This window comes from Mustela erminea, chromosome 14, assembly GCF_009829155.1.
Source record: "Mustela erminea isolate mMusErm1 chromosome 14, mMusErm1.Pri, whole genome shotgun sequence".
NCBI classification, from domain to species: Eukaryota; Metazoa; Chordata; class Mammalia; order Carnivora; family Mustelidae; genus Mustela; species Mustela erminea.
This window is the reverse complement of record NC_045627.1, coordinates 35,495,801-35,516,584: the sequence shown is the minus strand read 5'-3', so window position 1 is coordinate 35,516,584 and position 20,784 is coordinate 35,495,801. Positions and strand designations below refer to the sequence as shown.

General features: G+C 44.5%; 1 protein-coding gene across 1 annotated transcript in view; it reads right to left on the bottom strand.

Moving 5' to 3' along the window:
- STOX1 (storkhead box 1) overlaps positions 1 to 20,784 on the bottom strand; it is a 61,448-nt gene that overhangs the window by 3,672 nt on the left and 36,992 nt on the right. The window contains exons 2-3 of the mRNA XM_032313689.1: positions 7,111 to 7,263; positions 2,812 to 5,158 (exon numbers count right to left, since the gene is read on the bottom strand). Coding sequence (XP_032169580.1) covers positions 2,812 to 5,158; positions 7,111 to 7,263 — 2,500 coding nt within the window. The remainder of the gene's footprint in view (positions 1 to 2,811; positions 5,159 to 7,110; positions 7,264 to 20,784) is intronic.

Here is a 20,784-nt window from a genome sequence, read left to right as displayed (position 1 = left end):
TAAATAAAATCTTTAAAAAAAAAAAAAAAGATTTCACAAATCTAAATTCTCAGGTGCATGTCATTGAGTAATTTCCCTTATCTGTTTTGGGTTTGATTTTGGTTTTTATTTCTGCTGTTGACAGAGAGAAAGGGAACCCACAGCTTGTTCATTTATACAACCATTGTTTACTTTGGAGACACTATGTCTTAATTTGGTACTTTAAAGCTTTGATATGAATTAAACAATTGTCTCAAGCAGGAAAGATCTGTTCCCTAATAAAGAATTGAAGATATGTTTTTAAAATGCAGACCTCCAGGAGAAACCTGGGTGGCTCAGCTGGTTATGTGGCTGCCTTTGGCTCAGGTCATGATCTTAAAGTCCTAGGATCTGCTCCACCTTGGGCTCCTTGCTCAGGTAACCTGCTTCTCCCTCTACCTGCCATTCCCCTGCTTATACTCACTCTCTCTCTGCCTGAAAAAAAAAAAAAATGCAGACCTCCAGGGACACCTGGGTGGCTCAGTCAGTTAAGCATCTGCCTTTGACTCAGGTAATGATCCCAGGATCCTGGGACAAAGTCCCATGTCAGGCTCCCTCTTCAGTGGGAACTCTGCTTCTTCCTCTCCCTCTACCACTCCCCCCTGCTCATGGTCTCTCTCTTGCAGTCTCTCTTCAAATAAATAAAATAAAATACTTTATTTTATTTTAAAGGTTTTATTTATTTATTTGACAGAGAGAAAGAGATCACAAGTAGACAGAGAGGCAGGTAGGGGGTGGGGGAAGCAGTCTCCCTGCTGAGCAGAGAGCCCGATATGGGACTTGACCCCAGGACCTTGAGACCATGTCCTGAGATGAAGGCAGAGGCTCAAACCACTGAGCCACCCAGGCACCCCAAATAACATATCTTAAAATAAATAAATAAATAAATAAATAAATAAACCAAACTGTAAACAATGTGTAGGTCACCTCAACAGAATGGCAATGGCAAAGGTTGAGGGATGAAGACTTCCAATTTTACTTTTAATTTCACAGATTAATTAATTAATTTATTTTAGAGAGACAGAGAGAGAGAGTGGGAGTGTGCCAGCTGAGGGAGGGGCAGAGGGAGGAGAAGCAGACTCTCCACTGAGCAGGGAGCCTGCCACAGGCCTTGATCCCGGGACCCTGGGACCATGACTTAAGCTGAAGGCAGACACTTAACTGAGACACCCAGGCTCCCTTACCTTTTACATTTCTGCATTACTTAATTTTTCAAAACAAAGTACACGATAATTTTATATAATAAAAAACTAGTAGGGGCACCTGGGTAGCTAAGTTGGTTAAGCTTCTGCCTTCGACTTGGGTCATGATCCCAGGGTCTTGGGAGGGAGCTACATGGGGCTCCCTGCTCATTGGGGAGTCTGCTTCTCCCTCTCCTTCTCCCCTGCTTGTGTTCTCTCTCACTCTCTGTCTCAAATAAATAAAATCTTTTTTTTTTAAGAGTAAAGTTATACACCCTAATTTTAAGACGAACTTTTTGAAAACTAAGAATATGAGGGGAATGTTCACAATGTACTATTATTTGAAAAAAGCACCATGCAAAAGAGGAAATACAGTACAGGTAAAAGATTTAGACAAAATACATAGATCAATATATTCAGACTGAAGTGAGACAAATATATCAAATATAAAAGAATTTTTAAAAAAATATGTAAATGGGGGCGCCTGGTGGCTCAGTGGGTTAAGCCTCTGCCTTCGGCTCGGGTCATGGTCTCGGGGTCCTGGGATCGAGCCCCGCATCCGGGTCTCTGCTCAACGGAGAGCCTGCTTCCCCCTCTCTCTCTGCCTGCCTCTCGGCCTACTTGTGATCTCTCTCTCTGTGTCTCTCTCTGTCAAATAAACAAATAAAATCTTTTGAAAAATAAAAATAAATAAAAATTTAAAAATTAAAATTAAAATTAAAAATAGGTAAATGGTAGGATGGGAGCACCTGAGTGGTTCAGTCAATTAAGTATCTGCCTTTAGCTCAGGTCATAATCCCTGGGTCCTGGGATTGAGTCCCACATGGGGCTCCCTGCTAAGCGGGGAGTCTGCTTTTCCCCCTCCTTCCTGCTTGTGCTCTCTCAAATAAATAAATAAAATATTTTTTAAAATAATATAAAATAAATGGTAGGGTGATTATATAGGTGTTCAGTTCTGGGGCGTGTGGGTAGCTCAGTCGGTTAAGCATCTGACTCTTGAGTTCAGATGAGGTCATGATCTCAGGGTCCTGGGCTTGAGCCCACGTTGGGCTCCAAGCTCAGTGGGAAATCTGTTTGAGGATTTCTCTTCCTCTGCCCCTCACCCATGCTTGCATGTGCATGCTCTCTCGCTCTCTCTCTCAAATAAATAGATAAATCTTTTAAAACAATTTTCAGTACTTCTCAAATATTCCATTATGACCATATTACTTTCATAATCTGGACAATGTTATTTAAACAGATTCACATGGAAAAAATTGTTGGAAAGTAGTGGCAGCTCTTTCTCAATGGGTGTAGAACCCAAAATACAAGTGAAAACTTCCAACCCTCAGTTGAGCAAGTGTTTCATTTATAGCACCTCCTTCCTATTTTTAGAAATAATTCAAGATTTGGTAGTAGGAGAGTAAATTTTGGTTCACATTAAAAATGAACTCTCTCCTATTATAGAAGAAATTTCATTGTAATTTGATGTCATTCATTCAGTGGAAACTGGCAGAATTACATGGCTATAAAAAGTTTATTCAGGAGTCTCCCACTAGGTAATTCAATACACCACTGATTTTAATCATTCCTGAGGAATAGTGGCTAATCAAACACATTTACATACACTTACCGTGGGGAATCTATTCCACTATCTCCAGCCATGCTATGATTTTCTGTTCCTTCCAAATGACTGTGTTCATGTTGGATATCCTGAGCCAACACTGGCATATGGGAAGTGTTGAAAAGTTCTACCTTTTGTGTGAACTGCTTTCTCATTCCCTGATTCAGAGCACTCTGACTCCAGCTCGCTGGTTTCTTTCCTGTGTCACTAACAGGGTCTTGCAGGGTTTCAGTCTCAGAATCGGCTTTCCTCGTGCTATAGTAACCAAATATCCTTCCATCAGCAGAGGCCGATACTTGTACACAGGTAGCAACGCTGTGTTCCTCTTCGTGGCTAAAACTGGGCTGAGTCCCCAAACTGAGACCACTGCTTTCAGCAGGGAGATTAGGTGTTTGGCTTTCACCTGGGTTAGTGAAAAACCCGGTGGGCTTGTAACATTCATTTCCTTTAAGCACCTGAGGCTCAGACCTGTGCATTTTGCTGTTGTACTCAGTCAGAGATCTCTCAGTCACTTTTTGTCTTCCCAAATGATTCCACTTGCTTCTCCCTGCAAAGGAACACTGAATGTGGCCAGGCAGCATTTGACCTAAGTCGTCGTTCTCAGAAAAGTCCTCCTCATCTAGATATAATGAACTACAGGCACCATCATCATCTTCTAGTTCATTCTGATCCAAGGCCTGGTTTTCATCAGAAAGCCCTTCATCTTCTAGACCCACAGTCTCTGCTTCCTGGACAAATGTCTTTCTCATTGCTATTTCTTCTAAGTCTCTGTCTTGACTCTCAGGTTGTCTCAAAGAGTTCATATGAACTGGGTAATCCAAAAGACCAAGATTTTGGAACTGGTGTATTGTTTTATCAACCAATCTACAAGCAGGGGAGGCATGGCCTAAAGAGGAACCTTGTGATGGCAAGACATGCTGTATTTCTTCGGCCTCACCTAATGCGTCAAAGTGAGAATAACTTTTCCTCCAGACTTCAGGGATTACCTCGTTTTTTCCACCGTCTACATCATATCTCAACATGCTTTCCCGGAAGGAACAACATTCACCGCCATTTTGCAAAACACTACACTGAGTGTAATTTAAGAGGGGACCTCTGAAGTCATCGCAGAGAGGTTTGACGGTCGGGTTACTCATACAGATGGACTCTGCCATCAGTTTATCTTCACATTGTTCAGCAAGACGCTGCTTGGCTTCACTCTTCAAGATTCTTGAGGAATCCAAAGACCTTGACCTTTGGAAAGGTTTTCCCTTTGGTCCAGCCTGACGGGGTCTCAGATCACTGGTCTGGGTGTTGTGCACTTTGGTCATGGGACTCCCTCGGTGAGAGAAGCCCTGGAAAGGATTACTGATTCTCTTCTTGTAAATCAAATGGGAACCCAGCACTGATAAATTCTCAGCAGGTGGTGTTTGAACTCCTGCTTCATTTGGGCTGTTAATTTTGGGGCTGGGCTGTGCAGCAGGGATCTTGGGATGTTTCTCCTGTTTGATGCTTCCTGGCTGAGGCTCGCTTCCCTGGCTCCCCGCTCTGTGCCTCTTCCTCTGAGAATGGCCCCGCCTTCGAGGCTTCCCACACCGGCCCCGCCTTTTCCTAACTCCCTCTTTTGAAGGATATTTATGCCTCGTGGTCAACCTATCAGTGGAAGTGCCCTGGCTATTATATTGTTTCTGTTCTTCGTATTTTTCCATTAAGACTGTATGTTTGATTAAGTTGTCAACGGTCAGAATGGGATTAATTCTTCTGATAATCTCATGTTCGACGTCTCGAGGGATATTGTCCAAGTCATCTTCATCTCGAACAGGCCATTCTTCTGGTGGGAACTGGGCAGAGAAACTGCTGTGTTCTGTTCTGGACTTCTCCTTCCTGGATATACTACGCCAGAAGAGGCTGAAGCCAAACTTCTTGCCTTTTTCTCTGTCTTTTGTGTCTGGTAACGGTTTGGCGCTTTCACTGATGATATCCCCAGACACTGAAACTGCTCGATTCCGTACCAAAGGTCTGGATTCCTGAAGACCTTTCTGGCCTTTTCTAGCCGTTTCCGCAGCCTCCGGTGTTGCCTCTACATCCTGAGCGCAGGGATCAGGGAAACACCTGCAAGACTGACAATGGGAAATGGGGGCAGCGTTTTCTTTGGCTGATTCTGCACAGCTGGCCACGCCCACCAGATAGGTAATGCAAGCCGGCCGCTGACTTTCATCGGATAGGTCTCTGTGATTTTTGTGGGGGGTTGTATTTGTGATGAAGTAAGTCTGAGGAGTGACTATGAAGTATCCCTCTCCAGTGTGATAAATTTTCCTTTCTTTAATCAGGGTTCCCAGGGTGGTATAGAGAATATCCTGAGATGGAATTGCAATGCCTAAAACAAACAAGCATTTCGTTATACTGATAGGTTTGGCATTAAATAATATTTTAATGAGTGAAATCAGTAATGCAGAAATGACCACACATGTGCTTGATGAACCCACAGCTAACTATAACACAATTAATAAATGTAATTGCATTGCCGAAGAAGCATTCATAATAGTAACAATTTAACTGAGTAACAGGAATATAATTTGGTCCACACAAAGACAGGGCTAACTTAGAGAAAAAAAAATCTGAGTTCCCTCGAATACACACAGCAAGTTACACAACCCCATCATGAATTTAAATTTTGACTTCAAGACAGCATTCTTGGAAGCAAACACAGGAGTTTTTGAAAATCGCAGCTTCATTGCTTAAATCTTAAGAATCTAAAGAGAAAATGAAAACCAGTCTATGCCAGGATGGGGGCGAACTACCTAATACCTGTATTATGATAGTTTTTAAAAGTAGGAAGGTAGCAATTTTAAAAGAAATTTCCTTTTCTAAATAGCAGGGTTCAAAGATGCCTCCTTAGCGCAGTAGGCAGTGCATCAGTCCCAAATACCAGGTTTCAAAATTGTATTTATATTGTGAAACATGTTTGTATAACACCGGAAGAAAATACCTCAATATATCAACATTTCCCTTGGATTGTGGTACTATAAGTGGTTACTGTTACTATTCTACATTTTCTTGATTTTTCTACAATAAGCATATCAATTTTATAATGGGAAAATTAAAAATACTCTTCTACATCCATGCATTTTGGATATCACACAGCTGTGAGAAGATGGAAATAAATCAGTATCTAATACAGAAAGATCTCCGAAATTTTTTAAAAGATTTATTTATTGGGGGACACCTGGGTGGCTCAGTGGGTTGAGCCTCTGCCTTCGGCCCAGGTCCTGATCTCAGGGTCCTGGGATGGAGCCCTGCATTGGGCTCTCTGCTCGGTGGGGAGCCTGCTTCCCCCTGTCTCTCTGCCTGCCTCTCTGCCTTGTGATCTCTCTGTCAAATAAATAAATAAAATCTTAAAAAAATAATAAAGATTTACTTATTGGGTCTGGGAATAGGGAGGGAAAAAATGAAAAAAGATAGAACTGGGGAAGGAGACAAACCATAAGAGACTCTTAATCTCAGGAAACAAACTGAGGGTTACTGGGGTATGGGTGGGAAGGATAGGATGGCTGGTTTATGGACATTGGGGAAGGTATGTGTTATGCTGAGTGCTGTGAATTGTGTAAGCCTGATGATTCACAGTCCTGTACCCCTGGGGCAAATAACATGTTATATGTTAATTTAAAAAAAGATTTATTTATTTGAGAGAGAGTGCGTGTGCACGAGGTGGGTGGGAGGAGCAGAGGGAGAGAGAGAATCTCAAGGAGACCTCCCACTGAGCTTGGAGCCTGATGCAGGGCTCAACTCAGGGCTCCATCTTGCAACCCTGAGATCATGACTTGAGCCAAAATCAAGAGTTGGGCACTTAAGTAACTAGGCACCCAGGCGCCCCCACCAAAATATTTTTTTAACTTAGGCAAGGTACAGACAGAATGTAAAGAAGGATCTAATGTATGTTATTAAAAAAAAATACATATGCTCAAATACCTTTTAGGAAAGTATACGCAGGAAAAGATAAACAGTAGAAGCTGTCACCTCTGGGAAGTGGCAGTGGAAGAAGGGGATGGTGGGGAAGAAGAGGAATTTTTTTTCTTTTTTTGCTTTGTATTCCTTTCTACGGTATGATTTGTTTATGGCCATGGCATTGTTTTTGCAAAAGTTCATCTGGAAAGTAAAAGAAATGCCCTTATCAAATTCATTGATGCAGGCCTTCTCCCAGCAGGGCTCTAATACAAGGTTCTACACCAGAGGGGGAAAAAAAAAAAAGTGGCTATCTCCCAGTTTATTTAAGAGGATTTATAAACAGAAAACAGGCCAGGAACTAATAGAGAAAACTGGTCACGCTACCTGGGTAGTGTTGCTTCAAATGCTCCAACAGGGATTCCTGGGTCACCACGGTCTGGGCAGCATTCAGATCAGACACAGCACAGCAAAGAACTTCAGCCAAAGGTACAAACTGAGATTGAGCTATTGGATTCATTTGTACGGGGAAGACATCACCTAAGTTGGAGGTTAAAAAAAAAAAAAAAAAAAAAAGGAAAGGTGATAACATTTATAGTAAAAACTATTTGGGATTAGTGAACCAACAATAAAAACTGAATGGCACGTGGCATTACTATTTTTCTCATCGGTTCTTCCTCCCAATCTGATAACAGGAACAATGGTAGAAAGCATAGAAGAAAAAGGCTTACATTCGGGCCCCCTAGTTTTTAAGAAGTTTGTAGAATTTGTCAGTACTTTACATGCAAGAGGTAGTAAATTTCCGGATGAAAGTCACAAAGTGCTATCAGAGTTTAGGTCAGACAATGCTTACATGGTAATTCATACATTTCAAAGCACTTTCTAAAAATCATATTAGATTTCTGAGGCAGGCAGGGATGGAATTCCCATTTCTTTACTTAAAATAGAGAAAGCCATAGGGGTGCCTGGGTGACTCAGTCCGTTAAGTGGGTGCCTTTGGCTCAGGTCATGGTCCCGGGGTCCTAGGATGGAGCCCTGTATCGGGCTCCTTGCTCAGCAAAAAGCCTGCATCTCCCTCTCTCCCTCTCCTACTCCCCCTGCTTGTGTTCCCCCTCTTGCTGTCTCTCTCTCTGTCAAATAAATAAAATCTTAAGACACACACACACACGTATGTATACATATATACATATATACATACATACACACACACAGACACACACACACAATCCATAGAAAGCTCAAGTGATTGTCCCAAGGTCAGAAAGCAAGTGAAGTGACAAAAACAGGTCTTCTGACTCCTAATCCAGCATTTTCATCATTCCATATTTTTAAAAAGATTTTTTTATTTGACAGAGATCACAAGCAGGCAGAGAGAGAGAGAGGGAGAAGCAGGCTCCCTGCTGAGCAGAGAGCCCAATGAGGGGCTCAATCCCAGGACCCTGAGAACATGACCTGAGCTGAAGGCAGAGGCTTAACCCACTGAGTCACCCAGGTGCCCCATTCCACATTTTCCTGGTTGGAATGATTAGGAAGATTTGAAGAAGGAAAGGTCAAAAAATTTTTCCAAAAGCACGAAGACACAGAGCAAAACCACGGAAAGAGGAAAGCACAAGGTATATAAAAGCACGAATAGAGTTATCCTGGTTGGATAGAGTTTAAGAGTTATTATCACACCAAAGTTGAAGACGGATCAGAAATGTAAGCTAGGGGGCGCCTGGGTGGCTCAGTGGGTTAAAGCCTCTGCCTTCAGCTCAGGTCATGGTCTCAGGGTCCTGGGATAGAGCCCTACATCGGGCTCTCTGCTCAGCGGGGAGCCTGTTTCCCCCCTCTCTCTCTGCCTGCCTCTCTGCCTACTTGTGGTCTCTGTCAAATAAATAAATAAAATCTTAAAAAAAAAAAAAAGAAAAGAAATGTAAGCCAGACTGTATTGTCTTTCCTCCTTGCCAATGTCTTTTTTTTTTTTTTTTTTTTAAGATTTTTGTTTAGTTATTTGACAGAGTGACAGCTAGAGAGGGAACACAAGCTGGGGGAGTGGGAGAGGGAGAAGCAGGCTTCCCTCTGAGCAGGGAGCCTGACATGAGACTAGATCCCAGGACTCTGGGATCTGTACTTGAGCGGACGGCAGATGCTTAAGGACTGAGCCCCCCAGGTGCCTCCTCCTTGCCAACATCTTAAATAAATGTTCTTAACCTGCTGTTACTCATGTTAGAGTTTAAGATTCTGCTGAGCGGGGTGCCTGGGTGGCTCAGTGGGTTAAAGCCTCTGCCTTCTGCTCAGGTCATGATTTCAGGGTCCTGGGATCAAGCCCCGCATCGGGCTCTCTGCTCAGCGGGGAGCCTGCTTCCTCCTCTCTCTCTGCCTGCCTCTCTGCCTACTTGTGGTCTCTCTCTCTGTCAAATAAATAAATAAAAATTAAAAAAAAAAAAAAGATTCTGCTGAGCATCCAAGGGAATCACTCAATTACTTGGAAATGAAAGACTAGGACTCAGGAAAGAGATTTGAGAATCAACTAAAACAGAGAAGATCTGAAGCTGAGGAGGGCGTAAGTTCTTCAGTAGGAGATATAGGAAGACAGCCAAGAAACACTAAACTGCGAGGCTACCTACAGTTAAAAAACAGTAGAAATAGGGACCCACAAAAGCAAGAAGGCCCAATAATGGGTGTAGGAGGTAGAGAACCAAAAGTGTGAGAAAAAGAGGCTCTGAAATGACAGTAAAACAACAGTGTCAAAATGCTTAAAAGGGATCAGAAAGGTGGAGGGAGGAGGAAAAGGGCCATTGTATTTTTTTTTTTTTCCTAAGATTTTATTTGTCAGAGAGAGAGAGAGCACAAGCAGGGAGAGTGACAGACAGAGGGAGAAGCAGGCTCCCTACTGAGCAGGGAGCCCTGATAGGGACTCGATCCCAGGACCCTGGGATCATGACCTGAGCCAAAGGCAGAGGCTTTAACCCACTGAGCCACCCAGGCGCCCCAGTCATTGTCTTTCTTGACTGAAAGGTGACCACTGGTATCTTTCAAGAGAACTGTTTTCATAGAAAAGAACACAGAAACTAAATGTCAGGCTGAAGGGAAGGGAGTTAAGTGAGGGAAAAGGTAATGTTAATGGATCCTCCTTCCAGAGCAAGGCTTCTTAACTTTGGCACTTTTGACATTGGGGGCCAGATATAAAGTGACCAGTCATCTCAGTATGCTCAGGACTGAGGGGTTCCCTGGGACATAGGATTTTCCGTGTGATAACCAAGAATATCAAAGGAAAACCAAGACGGTCTGCCGAGCCAGATAATTCTTTGTTGTGCAGAGCCGTCGAGGGCATTGCAGCGTGTTTAGTAGGGTTCTTGGTCTCTGCCACTTCTAGATGCCGGTAGCATCTCCCCCAGTTGCAGCAACCAAACAAGTTTCCAGACATCGCCAAACGTCCCCAGAAGGGATGGGGGGATGGAGGCAAAACTGCTCCAATTATAAACCACTGTTCTATACCATTTGTTGGAAAAATCGGATTCTGAAAGAGGAGAAACAGAACACAAACCAGAAGGGAGCAGGAACAAGTGAATGTGAACGTGTGTGTACATTGTGATTTTCTTAAAAGAAGAGCTCTGCACATTTGCATCCAAAAGAAAAGGCTTCGAGGAAATAATGTACCTGTTTCCAGAAGAGAGAGAAGACCAGTAAGACAACAAGATCCCGTAGGACAAGGAATAGGAAAATGTGCAAAAGGCACAGGTAGAAGAACTGCCTTAGAAATAAGGAAGATGGGGCGCCTGGGTGGCTCAGTGGGTTGAGCCTCTGCCTTCAGCTCAGGTCATAGTCACAGGGTCCTGGGACCGAGCCCCACATCGGGCTCTCTGCTCAGCAAGGAGACTTCTTCCCCCCTCTCCCCCTGCCTGCCTCTTTGCCTACTTGTGATCTCTCTCTCCATCAAATAAATAAATAAAATCTAAATTAAAAAAAAAAAAAAGGAGGAAGGAAGGAAGATATGAATTCACCTGGACCTGAGAAAAGAGTAGAGGAAGGTAGAAGACCAGGAATCCACCGAAGCATAGAAAGAAATACACATGAGCACAGCAAGGTCCTCGATCTCTGCCAAGTTAAGGCAGGGAGACAGAGGATAGGAATGGGAGGAGAAAAAAAAACAGAAGTGAGGAGCTGAAGAGTGGAAAGGGGGGTTGAAGAGCCATTCCTGGAGTGTACTAAATTTAAAAAAATATATATGAATACAAGGATTATGAAGGAGCCCTGAGTCTCAAGATGATTGAAGTGTGGAGTGTGGTTGGTGGCAGGTGACAATCTGGAATGAAAAGGGTGAGAGCCAGGGAGGCCAGGTGCTTCTGAAACTTTAATGTGATAAGGGAGTCACTGGGGTGGGGTGGGGGAGGGAGTGCTAATGTGCAGATTCTGATTCAGAAGGTCCGAAGGAGGGTCCATGATTCTGTGTTTCTAACAACTTCCCAGGTGAGGTCTGCATGGGAATGGTAAGAGGGTGAGGGTGTTGATAATCACAGTGTTAAAGTAGCTAACCATTCAACAAACAAACATGGCCCTGGGGCTGCATGAGGAGTCAAGAGTAGCCAAAGGGAAGTCAAAGAATTGAGAAAACTTGGTTATACTGTGCAGGTGACTTGCCCAATGACAGCAAAGCCAATACATTTTACTAGTTGAGGGGGAAGGAAGGTGGTGAGGACTGGCAAGGTGTGAAGTGTTGTAGCCAGAGCTGGTGAGTGGCCCATAGTATTTATTGTATCAGATGAAGATAGAGGACTTCCATAAGGAAACTGAGAAGCAGTTTGCTATACATAACACTGGTCTGTTTCCCTGTGTGCTTAAGCTTCTGTATCTGGCAGGCGGGGGCATCTCTGAGCTGGAAGGTTACAACACAGGCCAGAGCTGCTGTCTGCCACAGAGGTTAGGATCTCCTCTTGTGTGCTTGTGGCTATTCCACTGGATGGACACCAGGATACCTGCAGCATTCTGAGAAGCTAGGCTGAATGGCTAATCAGTATTTCAAAGGGCAGTGATGAGAGATGGGATTATGAAACTTAGTGTCCAAGTGAGACATTAGCTGAGCTAAACCTCAAAATCCTTCTAGAAAGTCTACCTCTAAGCTAAGGGTAATAAGCCTCTGCCTCTCTTCCGCCCCTCTTTGCCTTTCTTTTTTCCATCCACATCTGGGATTTACTTTCTTCTCTTTCATCTCCCTCCTCAACCAGAAAAAGTACAATTTCAAGTAGTTCCGTGCTTCTTTAACATAACTCTATGTGCTTAATTTGAAATAAGTGACTTTAGGGGCGCCTGGGTGGCTCAGTGGATTAAGCCGCTGCCTTCGGCTCAGGTCATGATCTCAGTGTCCTGGGATCGAGCCCCGCATCGGGCTCTTTGCTCAGCGGGAGCCTGCTTCTCTCTCTCTCTCTGCCTGACTCTCCACCTACTTGTGATTTCTCTCTCTGTCAAATAAATAAATAAAATCTTAAAAAAAAAAAAAAAAAAAAGAAATAAGTGACTTTAAACTTTTATAACCTTCTTCCTCGTCTCCCAAAACAATCTAATAAGTGACTTTTTTCTTCTGTGTGATCTTGAATTACCTCCTCTCCGTCCCCCACCTTCAAGTGGACGAAAAGTCCTTAATTCAAAGAGGGTGGAGAAAGTTCTCTCCTAGAGGGATAAGGGTTAGAGTCCCGGCGAAGCATAGGGCAAAACCTAAAAAGGTTTTCGGTGGTTCAACTACACAACCTCAATACACCCCTACCCTAAACGCAGTCACTTTGAACTTTGCGATGGGGTAGGGAGGAAGAATTTAAAGGAAGGGAGAAGTGGCTAGAGTGTCAGCATCTGACATCCCTGCCTGCCGCGCCCCCTGCCGGTAGCCGCCCATTTTTGGGCAAATGAAACAGGAAGGCTTCACCGAGGATGGGTCCAGTACTCAGGTCTCCACTGTGCCTTTGGGCTAGACCTGAAGCAGCCCAGTTTTTAGCTCAACTCTTAAGCTTATTTCCTCCTTTCATAGGAAAAATAGTCAAAACAGATTTTTCATAGGTCTGGTGGGAGGGATGCGTGGGATATCCCTGTACATTTCTTTGCAATCTCCCATATATCTAAAGTCAATTCGAAATAAAAGCTGAAAATAGATTGTTCAGAAAGCACTACTTTTAACAACCAGAAATATGAGCAACAGAAGTTTTTTCTTACATTTTAAAAATCCCAAACAAGTTCTTTTAAAGAATCCTGACACTGCTTGCCAAATCCAAAAACACTCCCAGAAATGTTATTCATAATTCCTACCACGGTGTGGGAATGAGTATTTTAAGAGCAAACAAACCTACAATCAAGTAGGAAGCCAAATTGCCTTTTTCTGCTCCTTAAAATTAATACAATAACATGTCCACTGCATTTTAGAGAACGTGTTAAATTGCATTTAACCTCCGGTTTGGCATTCCCTCTAAACAAAGCCTAGAGCAAGTTTCTCAGTACATTTCCTTCCCAGCCGTTGCTAAGAGACCTCTTCAGGTGCGTAAATCATCAAGGGTTCTTTTGTGCAAGAGAGCTGAGCGAACCGTGATGGGGAACTTCCGTGATAGACTCAGGAATCATGTTCACACTCTAGCCATCTTATTTTTTTTTTTTTTTTTTGGCTTGGTTACTTTTGCCCTTGGATTTTTGGAACGCAATAACCCTTAATAGAGTTTTCCACCAAAAATTAACTTTCTGTGTAGAAGATCCCATTTATAGATGTAACCAGATTTCTCAGTAAGTGAAAGCCAGTCCTTTGGCTTTATCCTCCATTACTGTGGAGTAATTGAAGAGGGCCCTTAAGCCCGGGCCTGCTGTTGACTTTTGACCTTTGACCTGTAGAGGGGTTGGGAGACCAGGAGAGGCTGCATGCCAGGGCAAACAGTTCACAACAATGTTCTCTCTGTTTACACAGTCTTGGACTCTTGGGTGCTGCAGAAATGGGAAAAGCATTTGGGCAGAAAGACTGGTTTGACGGAAATACCAACAAAGTCCGACTGTATATATTGGCGCCTACTACATTTCATGCCACCTTTTCTGCAAAGATTTTTGTTGCTTACCTTGCTGTACTCTCAAAGGATCTGGTGGGTATTTACTTTTTTTTTTTTTTTTTTTTTTTGAGTTTCCAAATTCTGATGAGTTTTTTTTTTTTAAGATTTTATTTATTTATTTGGCAGAGAGAGAGAGATCACAAGTAGGCAGAGAGGCAGGCAAAGAGAGAGGGGGAGGCAGGTCCCCTGCTGAGCAGAGAGCCCGATGCGGGGCTCGATCCCAGGACCCTGAGATCATGACCTTAGCCGAAAGCAGAGGCTTAGCCCACTGAGCCACCCAGGCACCCCTCTATGATGAGTTTTAAAACCATTTTTCTTTAAAAGCCTACTTTTGGGGAGAAGAATAAAAAACAGCGCAAGGCAAATTCAGTGTATGTAGTATATAGATCCCCAATCAGCAAGTAGAAGCGTGGAGTTCTGAATTGTCAAAGATTGTTGACCCCCAGTCAAGTCTAGAGCAGACCTCTTCTAGCTCGAGATCCTACAATTGTAACAAGAACCAGACTCCTGTGTGAAGCTATAAATTCATATAATCCTGGGCGATCAATTCCTGTCCCTGGTGCCTTATAACAGTGGCCCAGAGAGCCCCTGGCTGATAGGAGCAGAACTCTAAAAGTGTGGCTTGCTCTTGATGTCCTGGTGACAGGAGCCCACCAACAGCCCAGTGTCACTAAAGTCCTCCTCACGACTCTGAGGAAAAGGTGGTGGTTTCTTTGTCAAGGACACAAAGACCTCCTCCATATACCCCCGCTGGAGGCCTCTAGAAGAATACCCTATCTTGACTGTTTCCTATCAGCAAAGAAAAGTGGCTAAAAGAGCCATTTCCTGGCCAAATCCTGAGATGTAAATACTCCTACCCCGGGGTCAAATATCAAGAGATATGTTCATGACAAATATGGACACAGCCGGACTGCCTTGCACCAGACCCCCGGAAGGCAGCTGGAGTAGACCAAGCACACTGTCCCCCAGATCTGTGGCACTAGAGAAATCTTCTACCGGGGCCACTGGACTCCTAAATCCGCTAGTTACAGATCACCAGTTAGAAGCTTTGGTAACCTTACAGGAGCCTAAACTTTGCCCTCTGAGAAATGGGCGCACTGGTGTCAGCACAGTAGCTGGCCCAGTGAGGTTAGTTTCCCGGGGTAGTGGGATGGGGAGCACAAGCCAACAGAAGTGGGACAGCGGTCCGTCCCAGCATCGTGAGGGAAGGTCTAACGCAAGGGGAACAATACCCGGGGTCAAACGACACACTCGCTCCCCATCTTGAGAGGTTATCAGACAGCTGAGGGTGAGGTTTGCTAACTTAACCATTTTGGAGGAAAGAGCCAGAGGCAGAGAAAGCACACGATACCAGACCCCTGGGGAGAAAGGCAGAACCCAAATCAAGAGGCATTCTGCTCGGCCCAATCCTGTGTTTGCTTTGTCCACTGAGAAAACTTTCGAAGAAAAAATGATCTTTATCTAAACGGAGTTTCTTTTGATAATTCAATGCTCTAGTTAAATTTCAAGGACTCAATTAAAGTTGTATATAAAAACTGTACCGTGGGGTGCCTGGGTGGCTCAGTGGACTGGGGCCTCTGCCTTAAGCTCGGGTCATGATCCCAGGGTCCTGGGATGACTGGAGTCAGGCTCTCTGCTCAGCAGGGAGCCTGCTTCCCTTCCTCTCTCTCTCTCTGCCTGCCTCTCTGTCTACTTGTGATTTCTGTCTGTTAAATAAATAAATAAAATCTTTAAAAAAAAAAACACAAAAACCTCTACCTTTAGAGGAAAAAAATTAAATACCATGCAATGTTAACACTTATCTTACGTTTTTAAGACACACAAATTCCAAGAGGGTCTCTGTGAGGAATCTAAATTCTGACATTTTAATTTGGGGTACTTGAATGTCATTTCAAAGTTCCTAAGAGAATGTGCTACCAAATATGCAAAACAGAAGACTTTTTTTTGCAGATTTGGAAAACACATCAGAACTTTTTTGTGTCCATAAAAATTAAGTTCCAGGCAAAAAGAATCCCAACATTACTTATTTCATATTCAAGACACAAAAATTCTCTCTACTCTAAAAATGTTGAGTCCCCATACAAGTTTATGGACTCCGTGCTAGACAGTCTGCCAGAAATTCATGCATTATTGACCTTCAAACAGTTTAACTGAGCAGCTCAAAGTCAGCTAATTACCTGCATACACGAAACCCGAGACCGTCTTTTTTCGGCGCCCGTACTGAATCACACTGTGAGAAAGGTATCTTCTACATGCATTAGAGATGACAATAGAGCATGAATAAAACAGCCTGCAGATCCACTCAAGTTTAAATTAAAAAAAAAACAAAAAACGATGTTTTGTTCTAAGTAATCCAAGAAGCTTCTCTGATTTTTAAACTGCACTTTTATCCAAGACAGAATTTCCAGATTCCTTTAACATTAAAACTAATCCTGCACTTTTAAAAATGCAAGTATTTTGTCGCAATGTGTATCTCATCAGAGATAAGATGCTGTGCAGAAATCTCCATGGCTTGAAATAGTTAGATCTATTGTGTTATAACCTTAAATAGGTTCAGAAAATCAAACAAAATTGGAACAAAAAAGAGAGGTTTCAGGCCAGCAAAACCAAGCCCCTCTCCGTGTCTCCCTTTTATTTTAGTAAAATAAAAGCATGCAAACACTTTCCCTGGCACTTAGAAACAAAAGAGTTCCAAAGACACAGAGACTGGCTCTAGATCTGAGGGTAGTCGGGTTATCACCCAGGGAAGCTGGGATTCTTTCTCAAACATAGTGATGTTTATTTTGAACTCCTAGACACACACCTCCCCTTCTGGGACATGTCCTCTGTTGAAAAGGCTTTGCTCAGGAGCCTGAGCTGTTCCAACACCACGGTAATAACCACACTTCGCCCTGTCAGGGGTAGTAAATTAGTCGCCCCTTTCTTTTCGAGGGATATAGTCACGAATAACCACTATCAGCCGAATTGCAGAGGCTTTGGGCCTTTATGACAGGGGCCGCCATGATTCAGTTGTCAGACAGAACGTAGGACGTAGAAAAGACACAGAAGTGGCCCTACTTCGGGGAGCCCTTTGGCCTCTAGCAGCCTTCCCCCTGACCAGCACTCTCATTCTGGGTAGAGCTATGGGGACACCTGGCCGGGAGGGAAGGGTGCACATGACTCAAAACGGCTGGCTTTGTTTTGTTTTGTTTTTTAATTTATTTTTTTTTTAAGATTTTTATTTATCAGATAGAGATCACACGTAGGCAAAGAGGCAGGCAGAGAGAGAAGAGGAAGCAGGCTCCCTGCTGAGCAGAGAACCTGATGCGAGGCTCGATCCCAGGACCCTGGGATCATGACCTGAGCTGAAGGCAGAGGCTTCAACCCACTGAGCCACCCAGGCGCCCCTGTTTTTTTCTATTTGAGGGAGAGAGCACATGCAGGGGGTGGGGGAAGCAGCAGAGGGAGACGGAGAAGCAGACTTCCACTGAGCAGGGAGTCTGATGTGAGGCTTTATCCCAGGACCCCAGGATCACGACGTGAGCCTAAGACAGACGCTTAACCCACTGAGCCACGCAGGTGCTCCCACCCTTGAGTCCTCCCTGCCTGTTTTTTTTAAAACACTAAAACTCAGTACCTCGACCCCAAAGCCCTCCAGGCCCTGTGGTGCCCTTGCCCTAACCTCTCTTCCTTTCAGACCCCCACTCTGGATATGTTAATGACTTTACCCCAACGGAGTCCATTTTCTAAGGCTGTCAAAATTAATTACCATAAATTTAATGGCTTAAAACAACACAAATTTATTATCTCACAGTCTATAGATCACTTGTTCCTCTGCTCCGGGCCCATGGCCCAGGCTCTCGTTGGAGGCTCTGGAGGAGAGTCAGCTTCCACACTTATTTATGTTTTGGGCAGAATTCAGTTCCTTGTGGTTGTAGGACTTAGGACTCAAGTCCCTGTTCCCTTGATGGCTGTCAGAAGGGAGCCTCTCCTCAGCAATTTAAAGCCACCTGTATTTGTCACGTAGCCCCCTTCATCTTCAAAGACAGCGTGGAGTCTTTTTTATGCTGTGATTCTCTCCGACTTGCCCTTCTGTTGCTTCCCTTCGGTTCCAGCCGGATAAAGTTCTCTGCTTTTAAGGGCTCCGGTGATTAGATCAGCCCTCCCAGGTAATCCAGGATAACCTTCCTCAAGTCCAAAACAGAACTACATCTGCACAGTCCCATTTGCTTGCCACGTAAGGTAACATATTCACAGGTTCCAGGGGTTTGGACGTGGCCATCTTTGGGTGCCATTCAGCCTACCAACCAGGTGTAAGGCCTGGGGGGCAAGGAAGAACTGAGGAGGGAGGCACAGGTCTAAACTGCAGCGGCCCTGCATGTCCCTAAAAATGGCCATGCAGAATCCCTTTTCTTGGCCCTTGAGGCCAACCTGGGACTGATTGAAGATGAACCTTCTTTCCTAGATTCCGGAGGCCACACACGACAATGCCAGGGACTGGCAGCTCAGAGTCATGGAAATGAATAGAAAAACCACCATACAAAATCGGGGGGCCAAACAACAAACCAACGTTGTTGTTTGAGTAATAGATAAATTTAAAAAAAGGTCCCTGTAACAAAGAAGCTGTCCTTTGCATACATAGTCCTCACGTAACGAATGAGCATTATGCCGGAAGTCAAGGGACATGATTGCGGTTCCAATCCAGGTTCTGCTCTGTGGCTCCGATTAAACCAGCTCTCTTCTCTGAGTCTCCGTTTTCCTGGTCTATACATGTGGGGCTGAGCTAGATCAGTGTTTCCCAAAACGTGTTCTGTGGGGCACTCATTCCATGAAACACTCTACAAGGAAAGGTCCCGAGACTTAGTGTTTGAGAACACTGGCTGGAGTCACAGGAGCATTTTTAAAGGCTCTGAGACCTGTGATGGATAATTGAGTTTATTTAAGCCGATGTTTCCCATTCATGCTTGGCTGCAATCTCCTTTCTCCAAAACCTTGTGTTACCCGTTGGCTGTGACTTCTCTCCATAGTCTGTGCTCTCATCTGGGAAAATTTGTCCCTGTTTCCTCCACCTAGAGCACACTTCCCCAGGCCTGTGTTTGAGGATCACGAAGACTGGCTCAGATGCTGACTTGACTCTCCCCTGAATTGTTCTCTGAGCCCATCAGCCAGAGTTCTCCTTCCCACAGGGTCCCCTTATGAAACACCGAATGAGCACTACCCTGGCATAACATTAGTAGCATTAGTACTCCTAATACAGGGATGTTACCACAGTCGAGTTCTGCAATCATTTTGTACCCAGAAAATATTTATTGAGTACCTACTCTATGTCAGTTCCTGGGAATACAACTGGGATCAGAGCACAGTCTTTGCCTTCAGGGGGCTCTGATTCTAATGGGAGAGCGGCAGTTGGAGGCAGTCATAACCCAATAGGTGGGCTATATCTGGTAGGACTAGGACTGTCTTCCTGGTCTCCCTCCTTTTTTTTTTTTTTTTTTTAAGATTTTATTTATTTGGTGCGCCTGGGTGGCTCAGTGGGTTGAGCCGCTGCCTTTGGCTCAGGTCATGATCTCAGGGTCCTGGGATCGAGTCCCGCATCGGGCTCTCTGCTCAGCAGGGAGCCTGCTTCCTCCTCTCTCTTTCTCTGCCTGCCTCTGCCTACTTGTGATCTCTCTCTGTCAAATAAATAAACAAAATCTTAAAAAAAAAAAAAAGATTTTATTTATTTATTTGTTAGACAGAGATAAGTAGGCAGAGAGGCATGCAGATGGAGGGGGAAGCAGGCTCCCTACTGAGCAGAGAGCTCGATGTGGGGCTCGATCCCAGGACCCTGAGATCATGACCTGAGCCGAAGGCAGAGGCTTAGCCCACTGAACCACCCAGGTGCCCTCCAGGTCCCCCTCCTGAATGCCACTCTCAGAAGCTGGTGGGTGCCTGGGCACGGCCATCATAAGAAGAGTCAGACATGCCGCCGTGCAGACATTTGCACAGCAGCACAACAGCCCAGGATAATAAAGAGAGCCCTACAACTGGTCAGGCTGACCCAGGCTCAAGTCCTCCACCTCCATGTACTGACTATGACATACTGACTTTTCTTTTCCCAACCCCCACAGCCTGTGTGACCAGACGCCAGTCCTGCCCATGACGTTCTCCCCAACCGACCGTTCAGGTTGGTAAAACCTAGGCTAGCCCTGCTTTGTTCTCTTCAGTACTATTTTACTGTGACACCTGGTGGCAGATACCATAGGTTGACACATTCAACACACATTCCCAGTCACCTTTGTCATGGTCTGCCTCCAGTGTAGAGGTCGGAAAATGTATCACTCAATTTCCCAACCTCTCTTAAAACTAGTGGGCATGCGACGTCACTTCGGTCCCTGGGATAAGGCAGGCAGGGACCACTGCTAGAAGAGACCTCACAAGGAAAAGCCCTGCCTTCATCTTTTTTCCTTTCCTTCTTGACTCTTCCAGCACGGAACCCGAAGAGGAGGCAGCCATCTTGTGACCATTAGGTGACAAACATGATGTCAAAAGACGACTCTTTGAGGAAGGCGGAGCAGAAAGAGAGTAAAAAGCCCAGGTGTCTGGTCACCTAGTTGAGCCACCGTGCGGGCCCCAGGCTGCCAACCCCCAAGCTTCTTTTCATGAGGCAAATCTACCCAACATTTGCTTGTGCCATTGTTAGGGTGTCTCCTGTAACCGGCGGCAAAACACATCTCCAGTCAGACTTCTTAGTCAAGGGCTTTTGACACTGGTTTTCTCCACATATTTTCTGCTGTGGGCGAAGTGTTTGTCCTGCCAAGGGCTGCAGGAAATCTTCTGGATTCTCTACCAGCTGGACTTTTATTTCAGTGCCTTAAAATGCTGCAAAACTAGGATACCATAGTGATGGGTATTCACAGAAAAGATGTCGGGGCTCCTGCTGCCTTACTCATCATTATCATGCCAAGTCTGGGATAAGCCTTGAGAAGAATGAGAAGCAGAAACTTGACCTAGGGTTGCTAATTTTTAACAGCTTGGGGAGACCCGTCCT